Genomic DNA, 13,474 nt, shown 5'->3' on the forward strand with positions numbered 1-13,474 from the left:
CTGCCAGATGCAGAAGGGGCGACGGTCTGAGAGGAATGAAGCGACTGCCTTTATTGCATAGACCTTTTCAATTGCTTTGAAGATTGGGGTCAGGGGACGCACAAGAGACAGAAGACAAGAGAAACGAGTTTCCCCGCCCCCACTGGTGCGGGGGGAGGTGAAGGGACATTAGTGCAAATCCGAGTCGGCCCCGGGGAACCTGCCCCTCCTGGGCTGATTGGCCAGTTAAGTGGAGGCACCGGAGTGGATAGGGCGAGACCCGGGTCCTGCCTGGCCAATTAACTAAGGCTTCCCCAGCCCGTACATGCCAGGGCCCGTCATCGGACAGCGCGTAAGGCAGTCTCCGCCCTCAGCGGACCTGGCCTCCCACGAGCCAGAAGCGAGGGTCTAGACCGAGTCCCGCCCTCATTGGTCAGGCACTACCCTCGGGGCCAGCCCATTTGTCGGTGATCGGGATGACCCCGACCCCCAGGAATTCGGGCCACACTCTAACCAACATTATCTATGGTCCCTTGGGAGCGGGCACAATCCTGAGACGGGTCCCTGTGTGTGGGGCCTTCGTCCTAACTCCTAGGAGCTAGGCCTCCGCCCCTAGGTCAGGCTCCGCCTCCTTGGAATGTAGGCCCCGCCCCCGGCGGGCTGCAAGCTTTGAGAGGTTCAAGGCTCCCGACCTGGGCAGCCCGGAGGCCCGGTGAGCAGTGTACCCAGGCCTGGATGCATCTGCGCCTGCAGTGGCCCATACTCCACCTGCTCTCCGTCCACAGTGAGCACGCCCCGAGGCGTGAGAGGCTCGAGGCGGAAGGCACGGGCCGCGGCATAGCCCAGCTGCGGACAGCCCAGGTTGAAGTGGCTCCCTCGCTCCATGGCCAGAAAAAGGCGCAGCAGCGCAGCTCGCGAGATGCCACCCCGCACCCAGCACAGGTGCACCAGGCCGTCGTCAAAGCGCGCGTGGGGAGCTGCCACCAGATCAGCCCCCAGGTGGCTGGGTGAGATGGCTAACATAAGCACAAAGTCCCCCTCCAGCGTCACCCAGCCTGGGGGGAGTGGGGTGCCCAGAGGAGGGAGCAGGTGGTCAGGTGGGCCCCCAGTAGAGATCGCTTCCGGGGCATCAGGGATGGGAGGTGGGAGCCCAGAGGAGGCTGGCATTTCTGGAACCCCCTCGGTGATGGGGGACAATAAAGCTGCCTTAGGGGAGCTAGGTGGTGAGGGCAGCAGTGGGTCTGGGGACAGTGGGGCATCCCCAGCCCCACCCCAGTCCCCAGCCAACTCTGGGCCCCCACCGTTGAGAGACAGGATGGGCAGGGGCTCAGGTGAGCCAGGGGAGGTCAGGGCAGGCTGGGGCATGGGCAGTGGCAGGGGCAGGTCAGATACCGAGCGATGCAGGGGTGAGTGTGCCACGGGTGGGGCTGGGGCCGGGGCTGGGGCCAGAGTCAGCTCTGACTTGGCACGGGGCAGGCCGTGAGCAGGGGTGGGTGAGGCAGGTTCCACAGCGGCAGGGAGGTAGGAGAGGCGTCCGCGGTATGTGTGCAGGTTGGCAAGGCCCAGCACTGTGCCCAGTGTGAAGCGGGCACTGCCCAGGGCCCTGAAGCGCTCGCTCTGGATGTCCACATCTGACACGAAGCCCCAGGCCACGGACAGGAAGGAGAAACAGCGGGAACCCGAGGCCAGTGTCACAGAGAGCAGATCCAGCGGGCGGCTGCCACCCCGGCAGAGGAGCAGTGAGCAGTTGAGCAGCAGGTCGACACCCAGGGCAGGTTCAAACCTTCATAGCCAGAGACGGATGGACACAGTGGGAAAGAGTAAACGGGGTCACGTGAGAGACACAGTGCAAGGTGGTAGAAGACACGGAAAGGTGGGGCTGCAGACAGCAAGGGGACCAGGCCACCCACAGCCTGGAGCCCACCCACAGCCATTTGGCCACCTTCGAATGGACCCTTCTTACCAAGCCAGGTTCCCTGTCAGTTCTTTCATCTATAAGCATTTTGCCACCTGTGTGCCAGGCACAGTTCTAGGTACTAGGGATATAGCTGAAAACGGATACGCAAAACGGGGGGGGGGGGGGGTGCGGGTGCGGTGTGGGAGCATCCAGTCAAGACAGATCCACTTGGACTGGGATGGAGGACTGTGGACTGCCTGGGGGACATGTGGGGACAGAAGTGCCACGTAGCAGGAGGGCTCACCCTTCCCCTTACAGTACAAGGCTCCCCAGGAAGGGACCCTCACCTACCCCCCATGCTGGTTCACAGCTCCAGCCAGGGCATTGCCTGAGCCACAGGGGAGAATGCCCACAGGTTTCTTCACAGCTTCTTCCCAATCAGGGCGGCCTAGGAGCCCGTTCAGCACCTGCAGGGCGGGACACCAGCCACCTGGGTCCTGGTCCCAGTGCCAGCCTCCAGAGTCCCCCAGGATAGGCAGGTTGCCCCTGCCCTACCTCAAACAGCAGCCCGTCTCCTGAGACTGTCACGATGCTGTCCCACTCACTCAGGTTCAGTCCCTGAACCAGCTCCCGGGCGTGGTTCTGCCGTTCTAATGTGGGGAAACAGCAGGTGAGCCAGGCTGTTCCCCTCTGCTCCACCACCACTCCCCAAGACTCAGAACTCAGGAGTCCTAGCCCCTCACTGCCCCACCCCTCTAGCCCCTCCTTCCATCTTGACCTGGAACTTACCTGTCTGGATGAGGTTGAAGGACAGCCCGGCTTCAGAGATCATGGGCAGCACGTGGTTCTTACACCACTGCCAGGCCAGACCCCGCCCCCCGAAGGGATTGACCAGTAGAAACAATCGGGGTGGCCTTGGCAGAAGCTCAGGGGTTATTTCTGCAAAGAGAGGGCAAGGAGTATAGAGGCCACCGACCCAGGTTCCTCACCTCAGAGCAGCAACTGCAAACAGCCCCTAATGGAGCTGGTGGGGGGCTGGCACTGGGGCCTGCTGGGAATTCACAGGGTTTCTTTTTCCTCCCAGCCTTCAGGTGTTGGGGCTCAGGTGTGCAGCCCCGCCCCTCCCTCCCAGGGGCCAGAGACCAAGGCAGGGCTTGGGTGTCTAATCCCAATGCCCTTTGGACCGCCGTGTGGGAGGAGGAAGGAGGGCTGTGGTTTCCACTTTATTCTCAAACACCTGGAATTCAGGATCAGGTTACTCCACTGTGCAAGGCTCCCTCATTATCACTATCCCTTAGGGCCCCCAGCCAGCCAGCAGGATCCTGAAAGACCAAGGGAGGCTCACCAGATGGGGACCCTTGAACCTTTACCTTCCTGTGACAACTGAGGAGCCTGAGTGGGGGAGCCTCTGCCCCCAAAGCCTTCTCTGCCCACTGCCCACCCCCCTCCCCCAGCCAAGAAGCTGGATTAGGTGCCACCTCTGGGATCCTGGGATGCCCTAGGGGACCTCTGAGTGCCTGTCACTCTGGGTGGTGACTAATCATGTCTGTCTGCTGCTCTCACCAGACAGGGAGCCTCTGACTCATCTGTGGTCAGGGCCCATGGAAGGGGGAGGGGACACAGACAAAAATCTATGAGAGCAGCAGACACAAATCATTTTTCTCTGCCTGTGGTTTTTCTTCCTTCTGTAGCCCGTCCCTGTGTGTATATCACTCTTTCAGTACAGACCAAGAGAGACACATCACAGACAAACACACAGTAGAGAAGAGACAGAGATGTCCACAGAGGAAAATCCACAGAGACACCAAGGTGGCCCTAGGACAGAGTGGCTGCATAGTGCCTCACCCCCATCCCCAGGCAGTGGCACTCCACGGAGCAGACACATGAGGGCAGTGGCCCAGCGCTGGGCCTCAGCGCGGTTCTCCTCGTAGGTGGCTGCCCCGTCGGCCCGAAAGGTGCGAGGGGCTCTGCGCCGGCCCCCAAGCCGGCCCCCGCGCCGGCCCTGCGGGTAGGTGTAGATGCAGAAGTAGGCTGCTGAGTCTGAGAGGCTGCGGCTCCGAAGGGTGCAGCAGCCAGACACCTCGGCCAACAGGACCAAGCCGCCCCGGGGCCGGGCTTCAGGCTTCGGACGCAGCCGCTGTATGTGCAGGGCCTGTGGTGTGAGAGTGAGGGCGAAGCGGGAGCCGCGGGCTGGGTAGGAGCCAAACTCGCCATGCAGGAGCGGGGTGCTGGCGGCCAATGGTGGCGGCGGTGGGGGGGCCATGGCCTCGGCCCTGTCCAGGGCGCTTCTAGGCCTGTGGCCCCAGCTCCAGGTCAGCTCCTGGTCTGGCCTCTGTGGGGAGGGAGGAGGGCAGGAGTCAGAGTCCAGGACCCCTGCGGCAGGTAGAGAAAAGCAGGGGCAGGGCCAGTGGACAGGAGATAACAAGGGGTGGTGACAGGCGAGATGGGAGTGTCAGAGACAGAAGGCTCAGACGAGTGTGGGGAGATCCTGGGGACACAGGGTATAAGTCTTTTGTATAGAAAGGCCAGCATCCTGGAGGGTGGACAGCCAGGCATGCAAACGTTCATTCATTTATTCCCCAAATAATCACTCAGGACCTTCTACGTGCCAATCACAGTACCAGGCCCAGCAAAGACAGCAGAGAACAAAAAAGACAAAAAAATCCCTGCCTTTGTAGAGTTTGTATTCTCATGGGAGAACAGAAAAACAAGAGAAATTAGTAAAATATACAGTGTGTTGGATAATTAGGGCTTCAGAGGAGAATGAGGCAGAGGAGAGAGATCTGGATGGTGGAAATATGGAAAGACCAAGAACACAACACACACACACACACACACACACACACACGTGGGAGGTCATCTCCAGACGGAGAAAGTGACACCAGAGAGACACCCAGACACAAAGAAAGAGAAGGATGGAGTCTAAGAGCCAGAAAAACTCCAAAAGGAGACAACAGCTTTGATGAGATGAAACCCAGGATGATGAGAGATACTCAGTAGAGTCAGAGTTTAGGGGCGCCAGAAGGTCCTCTGAGGGTCAGGAAGACAAAGGACTGAGCAGAGAGGAGGGGCAGGAGGGAGGAGGTGTAGACAGCTGGAGAGACCAAGAAAGGGATAGGATGAAAGGAACTAAGGAGTCACAGAGCTAAAGGAGCCGCATGCAGGCGCCTGCGAGGGAGAGGGGCCGACACTGGACCCGGAGCACTGACCTGGGCGTCTGGCCGCCTGCTCTCCAGGGAGGGGATGGGAGCCGGGCCTGAGGTCCCCTCCCCAGAGGCCATCCCCCTGCCCTCTGCCCAGCTTCTGCCTCCTCCCTGCTCACCTTTGTTCCCCACCGCCCCGCCCACCCAGCTGCCTGCCAGTCCTGCCCCTCACCTTCCCCGGACTAGAGCTGCCCCAGACGCACCTCCATCTGTGGACTCACCCTCAGGAGTCACCTCTGCCCCCTGCCCTGGGCAGCTCCCTCGGGGCCCCGCCCCTAAACTTGCACTGAGCAGCGCCCCCATCCCTGAGCTGGAATCAGGCTTAGATAGAGTCCTAGATCTCCTCCAGTCCTGGGCCTGAGGCTCTGTCCCCTAGGTCCGCAAGTCTCTGGCCTGGTCCCCCAGAACTGGGCCTGCTTCGCCATTCAAAGATCCCCCTCCCCACCGCTCCCAGTCCATAGGCCTGAGTCTCTGTCTCCGGTTCCTCCGGTCCCGGTCCTCCATCCCCATCCCATTTCCAGAACCCAGTCCCAGACCTGGGTTTCCATTCCTGGATCCCTCAGTCCCGGTTCTGGTTCTCCATCTCCATCCCACACCCCTGGTACCCCAGTCCCGGCCTGCGTCTCCGTTCCTCTTGGTCCCGCGGTCCCCCAGACTCGGGTCCCTGACCCTACCCCCGCACCCTCCTCACACGCCAAGTCCTCCTCCAGGCGGCCCCTCAAGTCAGCACCAACCGCCCCCATCAGACCCGGGGGGGGGAGGGTGTGAGTCCGCTCAGCCAATGGCTGCGCGGCCGGCCTGAGCCGCGCCAGTGAGGGCGCGCGGGGGGCGGGGCCAGCAGCTCGCGAGCGTGGCTCAGGGGCCAGCCGAGGGAGAGCTTGAGAACTGGGCGGGGCATCGCGCTTCGCGAGATCAGCTGCCATAGTAAGTGAGGGCACACGCGCAGCAGAGGCGGCGTCACGACCCCACAAGCCAGCGCCGCTGACGCCATCTTTGTGGAGGGCAGGCGGTAGGTGGGCCCGATCCATTGAGTTTTTGAAAGAGAAGAAGCAGGAGGGAGGAGATCATCACCTGCAGATACTGACCCTAACACAGGTAACCAAGGACCAGAGCTATGCAAAGGGAGTTAGTAAAAGAGACCCAGAAAAGCAGAATCAGAGGCAGTAAGAGACTTAGAGAGAGTGCTGCCTGTTTTTTGGATACTTACAGAAAGCCCTGAGAAAAACAGAGATACGTATGCAAAGACACAAAGACAATAGAATTGAGAATATGCAAGGTTAAGGATTCAAGAAAACCCAGAAAATGATGGACACAGACACAGGGACAGATATTTCTGACAGGGAAACTGGGGAGGAGAGGCTCATTAATTCACCAACTATTTACCTTGGACTCAACCCAGAGTGGAGGCAGCATGACATGGACATCTGCCCAGTGAATGACCCAGTAACATGGCAAAACAGAAACAAGGAGCAAGATGGGGAGAAACGGTATCTGAGAGGGACTTCAAGGCAGGGGTAGGGGAGGAAGACAATGCTGGAGGAGCAGAGGCTAAGAGGAAGTGAGCCCAAGAGAATGCAAAAATGTGGGCAGAGAGAGACAGAGAGAGGCAAAGACATGGTAAAGTGCAAAGAAAGCAAGGCAAGAATAATATCTGGAGAGCAAGAAACAGAACCATAGAGAGATACATTCAGGAGGAGACAGGGACAGTATTTGCTAGAAAGGGATGACTGGTGGAAGTTCTTTGATCGTCAAACAATGTACCTTGTGTTTGACCCCGAGTAGCAACAGCACCGAATAATACATGCCAAAGAAAGACCCAGAGCAGGGGGTGGGAGTGGGGACAGAAACCCAGGAAGACGGGAGAAAACAGGGAAATGCACACCTTACATTTGGGAGAAAGAAAGGCGGGCAAAGAGGCTGGGATTCAGAGACAGAGACCAAGTCACCAAGGCAAGGGAAGAGAGGAGGAGGAAACTGTGTCCCGTGGTGCAGTGATCTTAGCTTTCGATGGACCCTTACCTGATTCCGCTGCTCCTCTGCTTCAAGGCGTCCATTCATCTGCTGGTCCTCTGCTGTGCTCCGGCATGAGCAGGACACTGGTCCTGGGCGGGAGGCCGTGGGAGGGCCGTATGGGCAAGGAGTCAGGCCTCACAGTCCGGCCCAGCCTTTGGCTCTGTGGAGGACAGGTGAGTAAGTAGCAGCATCAGGGGAAGGCTGCAGGCCCGGCTGGATGTGCTGGAAGCCAAAGGGGCAGGGCTTCTCTGAGGAAGGAGAAAAGAGGGGACAGGTCAGCTTCGTCACTGCCCTGGCCAGTCCATCTGGTCCTACCCAAGAAGGGCTAAAACAACAGGAGCGGAGGCTACCTTGTTTTGAGCACTTTATGTGCAAAGCATTGTTCAAAGCACCCTTACTAACTTATGTAATGCTGGAAAACAAGTGTCAAGCCTGTTATCCCCTTTTGGCAGATAAGGAAAGTAAGGCACACAGAGATTAAATGACTTGCCCAAGGTCACGCTCTTGTTAGTAATTAGCATGGCCGGATTTGGGATCTGGATACAGCTGACAAGACCCCCATCTCACCATCTTTCTATGTCAGAGCGTATCACCCGAATCTCCAGGTTCCCTCTCTTTCTAGGTCTCCCTGTCATGCCCTGGGTCTCCATCGCCGGCGGGGGTTGGGGGGGCATCCCTCGCGTCTCTGTCCACTCCCGCTCTGGGCCTCCAGTCCTCCTTCCCTCTGAATCTTTATCCCCCAAGTCTTCCCTTCTCTTTCAGGAGGCTTTTACCCATTCCCTCTCCACCCCCATACCCCAAGGCTGGGGCTTCGGTGTGCCTCCTCCGCATTCCAGTACCGTGTAAAGCCCTCACATGGAGCCCGCGGGGCCACTCGAATCTCCTGCAGGGAAAAGCGGCCCCCAAGGGGTAGAGGCTGAGGCGGGGCTCAGAAAATGGGCAAGGGGAGGAGAGGAATATAAAAATTGGAAATACAGGATGCTATAGACTGGGCTGCAGCAAGAAGATCTCGGGTTAGATCTCAAGTAGGACTTCCCGAGCTACGGCGGCGCCTGGGAAGCACCGCGCGAGATAAGAGAGGTGAGCCCGATAAGGAAACGCCTGAAGCGTGGGGTTAGTGGTTTCCCGAGGTCCTGACAGGCCCCGCCAGCTCCGCCTCCTCACCTCCAATACTCGGCCCGCCGGGTCCTCCAAGGAGCCACAGAGAGGCCGTCGGCGTCGGGCCAGAGCGTCACCGTGCGACGCGACCTCCTAGCGCCGCACATCTCTCTCGCTGCCAATTCCCTTTCTTCCGGAAGACTATCGAGAACTAGGAAGGGCCAGAGAGGCCCCCGACGTGGTCGCCGCCCCTCCACCCTTGACGCAGCGCTTGTTCTCCGTGGGTGGTGGTTCGTCCACTTATTCCGGAATCGCCCATTCGACGCTCTGCGATTCGCCATAGAGAGGCCCGACTCGAGTAGAGCGCCGCGTCGCGCCCGCGTGACGTCACACAAGCGCCCCTCGCTGAAGGCTTTCCCCGCCCCCTTCGGCACTGTTCTCTCTTTCCGGACCTGGCTGAGCAGGAGGCGCCATCATGGTGAGCGTGCTTTGAGGCGCTCCGGGCTCGATTATCCGCCGCCATCCGCCGCGGTTTTGGGCTGGGGGAGTGCTGGAGGGGAGCAGGGATGTCGGGGGGGTTCGAAGGGGGCGACTCCCGCAGTGAGGGGACTGTTTTGGTGGATTCGAAGACCAAGGGTGGGTTAGTTCTATCAGCCTCTGGCCACTCTCGTCCCCTTTTATTATTCTAGTTCCAGTTGAGCAGATAACCCAATTGAAGTGCAAGGAAGTTAAACGTTGTGACCGGGGCCGCGTTGCACATTGCGTTCTTCGCCACATTGCAAAGAAGTGGCAGACCCGGGATTCGGACCCGGGTGCTAACCTCACGTCCGCGCTTGGTCTCTTAATCTTTGCCGCCCCTACCTGGACCTGTCACTCCCCTGACCTGGAACCTTGGGTTCTGGGGGTGAGGGAGGTCTCCACCGTCCGATGCCCGGCTTTTGCGGCCAGGCGGACCTCTGAAGTCTCAGCTCCCTGTCCAGCCTTCAGTCTTGGCTTTCCCCGCCTGTAACCCCAGTTTCTTGGTCTGTGCATTGGGAACACAGTAATCATGCGTCACAGACGCGAGTTTGGGAAGAACCTGTAGGAGCTACACATTGGAGATTCTTGGATACTGAAGTGCTGGAGGAAAGGAGCTACGAATAGTCTAGTAGCTCTACAGCGCCTGACAGGGCCTGTTAAGGAATCTCAGGACAGCAGCCGGAAGTGGTGGAAGTTGTGGCTTCCTTCAGTTTTCTTAGCTGAAGTGGGCAAACTTGTCTCCTCGGGCTGTTGGATTCAAGAAGCTAGTGCATGGAAGATTCTAGTACTGGTTCTGTGTGGAGTAAGTTCCTAACAAAGGTTCTTTGCTGTATTATTAGGTAGAGTCTGCCCTTGGGTCATGTTCTTGAAAAATACCACTTTTGGGGGATGCCTGGGTGGCTCAGTTGGTTAATCATCTGCCTTTGGCTCAGGTCGTGATGCTGGGGTCCTTGGATGGAGCCCCAGGTTGAGCCCCATCAGGGCTCCCTCCTCAGTGGGGAGTCTGCTTCTCTCTTGTGCTCTTTCTTTGTCAAATAACATTTTTTTAAAAAAATACAGCTTCTGAAGAATTAAAATTTGTTAGTGGATGTAAGTCCTTTAAAGCTTTTTAAGATGCCATGTGCTGAAGGTTTTGTGTGTGGATTTAATACTTTTCTTATGTTGGGGTTGTTGGAATCCCAGGTCTTCTAAGGGTGGACTTGGGATTTGTTGTCTCTTCAACAAATGAGGCCCTCTCTCTTCCTCAGAGAGGAAGAGTTCTGGGGGTGAGCTGCCAGAGAGAGTTGGGCCCACGGTCTATTCTTATCTCTGCAGGGAGTCGACATCCGCCACAACAAGGACCGAAAGGTTCGGCGCAAGGAGCCCAAGAGCCAGGACATCTACCTGAGACTGTTGGTTAAGGTGAGGTTGAGGCCGGAGCCCCTTAGGTGCCACCTAGAACTGCAGCTTCTAGAACCTCCTTTCTAGTATCAGGCTTCTCCAGGGGCCTGCAGGGCAGGCTCCTGTCTGTGGTTCTGCCCAGGGCTCCTGGAGTTTCAGTGTCCTCAGCCTCAGGGCTTATACAGCTGGGGAGTGGGGAGGGGAATTGGGGGGGCTAGGGGATGGGAAGCCATAAAAACCTTGGCAGCCCAAACCGGTTTTTTGTTAAGTTGAAGGTTGGAAGAATGGTGGGGGCTACCTACCCTGGGTTCCTATTCTGACTTTTCTCTGACCTACAGCTGTACAGGTTTCTGGCCAGACGAACCAACTCTACCTTTAACCAGGTTGTGTTGAAGAGGTTGTTCATGAGTCGCACCAACCGGCCACCTCTGTCCCTTTCCCGGATGGTGAGGAGCTGATTCCGTGGGTGACTGGATTGTGTCTTAGAGCCTAGCTTGGGGCAAGGTTGCGGGGGCTCAGAGCCTGGCCATCAGCTGGTTTCCTTCATCCCTTGGTGTGTGCAGAGCTCCAACCCTTGACCCTGGGGCTTATAGTTAAACAGCAGTGGGGGGATCTCTGGGTGGCGCAGCGGTTTGGCGCCTGCCTTTGGCCCAGGGCGCGATCCTGGAGATCCGGGATCGAATCCCACATCAGGCTCCCGGTGCATGGAGCCTGCTTCTCTCTCTGCCTCTCTCTCTCTCTCACTCTCTCTCTGTGACTATCATAAATGAATAAAAAATTAAAAAATTAAAAAAAAAAAACAGCAGTGGGTATTTGAGCAACTTGGGCTCATCTTGTCGTCGTGAAGTTGGGGTGGTTGTAGTGGCTTCAGGTGGCCTGCTGTCACATGACACTGGTCTCAGGTGTCATAAGCTCTCCTGAAGGAGAGATCTGTTGAAAGGTCTGCATTTTGTCTCTGGTGTTTTTCCCGCCTGGACTGGAGGTTCAGCCTATGCTGATTGAAAAGCTTGTGGCATGGGTGGGTTCAACCCCTTTGGGGCCCAGCTGTCTCAGGCCTTGGGATGCCTGAAGCAATGAGGTTGGAGTGAAATGCCAGAAGGAACTTCCCTTAATGTGGAATTATCCTTCTCCCAAAGATCCGGAAGATGAAACTGCCTGGCCGGGAAAACAAAACAGCTGTGGTTGTAGGAACCATAACGGATGATGTGCGTGTCCAGGAGGTGCCCAAGCTGAAGGTATGTGGAGGGGGCTCAGGAGTGTGGTGGGTGGGCCAGAGCCCAGACTCGCAGTAGAGTCTGCTGACCTGGCTCACTGCTGATGACCTCTGTCAGAGTGCCTTGAGGCTTGTGATGCATTCCTAGTCTCTTCTCTGGGTGAGGCAGGCATCGCACCTCCCTGTCTGGGTGGCTTTTAGGGCTGAAGGGGGATTGTCCTTTGTATTAGTGATGCTGGGTGTCCCCAGGCAGCCCCCAGCCCCTTCTGGGTCCCTTTCTGTTGCCGGTGCTGGTTCTTGAATTTACAGGTTGGCTTCAAGTCTAGATTTCTCTGCCAGTCTGTGGCCTGTGGACAAAGTCATGGGTCTCTTTTATATTTCCATTTCCGGGGTACTTGGGTGGCTCAGTTCGTTAAGTGTCTGCCTTCGGCTCAGGTCATGATCTCAGGGTCCTGGGATCAGGCCCTGTGTCAGGCTCCCTGCTCAGTGGGGAGCCTGCTTCTACCTCTCCCTCTCCCTCTGCCTTTCCCCTTGCTTGTGCTCTCCCTCTCGCGCGCGCGTGTGCTCTCAAATCTTTAAAAAAAGTCTCCATTTTCTTATCTGTAGTAACTTGAAGTTGTTGCAGCCTTAAAGGTGGTCTTGGACATAAATTAGCTATCGTCAGGTCGAGCTCTCTGTAACAGTGGTGTCCCCAGTCTCCGCAAGCAGCTGGGTGCCTCTGCTGGACCAGGGCCATGAAGAGGAAGGCCCAGCAGCCCTTGGGTGGCCATGCATGGGGTCTGACCACATCTGTCCCGTGTGTTCCCTAGGTGTGTGCACTGCGCGTGAGTAGCCGTGCCCGGAGCCGCATCCTCAAAGCTGGAGGCAAGATCCTCACCTTCGATCAGTTGGCCCTGGACTCCCCTAAGGGTTGTGGCACCGTCTTACTCTCTGGTGAGTGTTTAGTGGCTCCTGTGGCGACTTCGGGGAGCTGGGTCCCTACCTGAACCCATCTTCCCCTTCCCAGGTCCACGCAAGGGCCGAGAGGTGTACAGACACTTTGGCAAGGCCCCAGGAACCCCACACAGCCACACCAAGTGAGTATGCCCAGCCTTGCCATCTGCACCCGGTTCTCCCCTGGACCCCACCCTGTGGATCTGGGCCTTGGGCTCACTTCCAGCCTCTTCTGTTCCTCACACCAGTCCAGCCTCAGCCCCCTAGAACTCCTCCCCTCATCTTACCTGCTTTTCCTCAAGACGTGGCTTAAAGCTATTATTCCCTTTTGCTGAGATCTCTGCATAGCCAGCCCTGTAAGTGCAGTGTTCAGGGCCTGAGGCTGCATTTCCCAGGTGGAGCCTGTCTTACCCCACTTTGGGGCAGTTCGCATCAATACTTGCCAAGCGCAGGTGCTAAGTGCCCTTGCCTGGCTTTTCCAGCAGCCTACTAGGTGTCACCCCCCCTTACCCCCCCCTTTTTTTTTTTTAAGATTTTATTTATTCATGAGAGACACAGAGAGAGAGAGAGGCAGAGACACAGGCAGAGGGAGGAGCAGGCTCCATGCAGGGATTTCCAGGAGGTGGCGCTAAACCACTGAGCCACCCGGGCTGCGCCGCCGCCGCCGCCGCCCCCCCCCCCCCCCCCCCCCCCCCCCGCTTCCCTTTTGATGTCCCCGTGCTGGTCTGTTAGAGCAGGCCCTATCCTTGCCCCTTAGAGGCACACTCTCACCTTCTTCTCCCTCCCCGCAGACCCTACGTGAGATCCAAGGGCCGGAAGTTCGAGCGTGCCAGAGGCCGCAGGGCCAGCCGAGGCTACAAAAACTAACCCCAGATCCTGCCTTGTTATTAAAAAGATTTTGAATGCCGATGGTCCTCTGTGTATTACTGTGGGGGGGGGGGCGCGGGAGACGACGAGAGCGGATTGGAGCCTTAGGGTGAGTTGGGGAGTAGGACAGGACGCGGTGCCCATCTCCTTGGAGACCAGCCTGGGACGGGACCTTCCCCCTGCGGAGGGCGGAGTCAGCTCTACCTGCAGGCGCCCTCTGGCGGTTCCGACTCGTGCCTGTCGATCCTGTGCTGTTGGACCCTTACGGGCCCACTACGGCCAAAGCCCCGCCCCCCTAATGCGCCGGATGACAGGTGTTTCCGCAGCTGCTCAATTCCCCGGATTAGCCACACCTGCTCCGGGCTGGGGACA

At 58.0% G+C, this 13,474-nt stretch overlaps 2 protein-coding genes across 11 annotated transcripts; one reads left to right on the forward strand and one right to left on the reverse strand.

The window, feature by feature from the left end:
* Window positions 1-27: 27 nt before the first annotated feature.
* On the reverse strand, window positions 28-8,510 carry SPHK2 (sphingosine kinase 2). Of its 10 annotated transcripts, none has more exons than XM_072772599.1 (7): window positions 8,257-8,510; window positions 7,099-7,252; window positions 3,722-4,208; window positions 2,666-2,815; window positions 2,432-2,526; window positions 2,228-2,343; window positions 28-1,762 (listed from the first exon to the last, which is right to left on the reverse strand). In XM_072772599.1, exons 2-7 carry the CDS (start codon window positions 7,135-7,137, stop codon window positions 658-660), a joined length of 1,992 nt encoding a protein of 663 aa, XP_072628700.1. In that variant the 5' UTR covers window positions 7,138-7,252; window positions 8,257-8,510; the 3' UTR covers window positions 28-657. The 10 variants fall into 10 exon arrangements, with proteins under 10 accessions (XP_072628700.1, XP_072628674.1, XP_072628709.1 ...); XM_072772573.1 differs by having other exon boundaries at window positions 7,099-7,340; XM_072772608.1 differs by lacking the exon at window positions 8,257-8,510 and adding an exon at window positions 7,932-8,250.
* RPL18 (ribosomal protein L18) lies at window positions 8,415-13,142 on the forward strand. The gene is made up of 7 exons (XM_072772680.1): window positions 8,415-8,668; window positions 10,024-10,110; window positions 10,428-10,535; window positions 11,226-11,324; window positions 12,112-12,235; window positions 12,309-12,378; window positions 13,027-13,142. The coding sequence occupies exons 1-7, from the start codon at window positions 8,666-8,668 to the stop codon at window positions 13,100-13,102; spliced, it is 567 nt and encodes a 188-aa protein (XP_072628781.1). The 5' UTR covers window positions 8,415-8,665; the 3' UTR covers window positions 13,103-13,142.
* The last annotated feature ends 332 nt before the right edge of the window (window positions 13,143-13,474 follow it).

This window comes from Canis lupus, chromosome 1, assembly GCF_048164855.1.
Source record: "Canis lupus baileyi chromosome 1, mCanLup2.hap1, whole genome shotgun sequence".
NCBI classification, from domain to species: Eukaryota; Metazoa; Chordata; class Mammalia; order Carnivora; family Canidae; genus Canis; species Canis lupus.

Coding starts and splice junctions, on each gene's coding strand:
- SPHK2 (XM_072772564.1), bottom strand. CDS start 5,157: ATGGCCTCTGGGGAGGGGACCTCAGGCCCGGCTCCCATCCCCTCCCTG. Junction 2,527..2,665: donor CTTCAACCTCATCCAGACAG/GTAAGTTCCAGG, acceptor TCCCCACATTAG/AACGGCAGAACCACGCCCGG. Junction 1,763..2,227: donor GCTGTGAACCAGCATGGGGG/GTAGGTGAGGGT, acceptor CTGGCTATGAAG/GTTTGAACCTGCCCTGGGTG.
- RPL18 (XM_072772680.1), top strand. Junction 11,325..12,111: donor AGGAGGTGCCCAAGCTGAAG/GTATGTGGAGGG, acceptor TGTGTTCCCTAG/GTGTGTGCACTGCGCGTGAG. Junction 12,379..13,026: donor ACCCCACACAGCCACACCAA/GTGAGTATGCCC, acceptor CCCTCCCCGCAG/ACCCTACGTGAGATCCAAGG.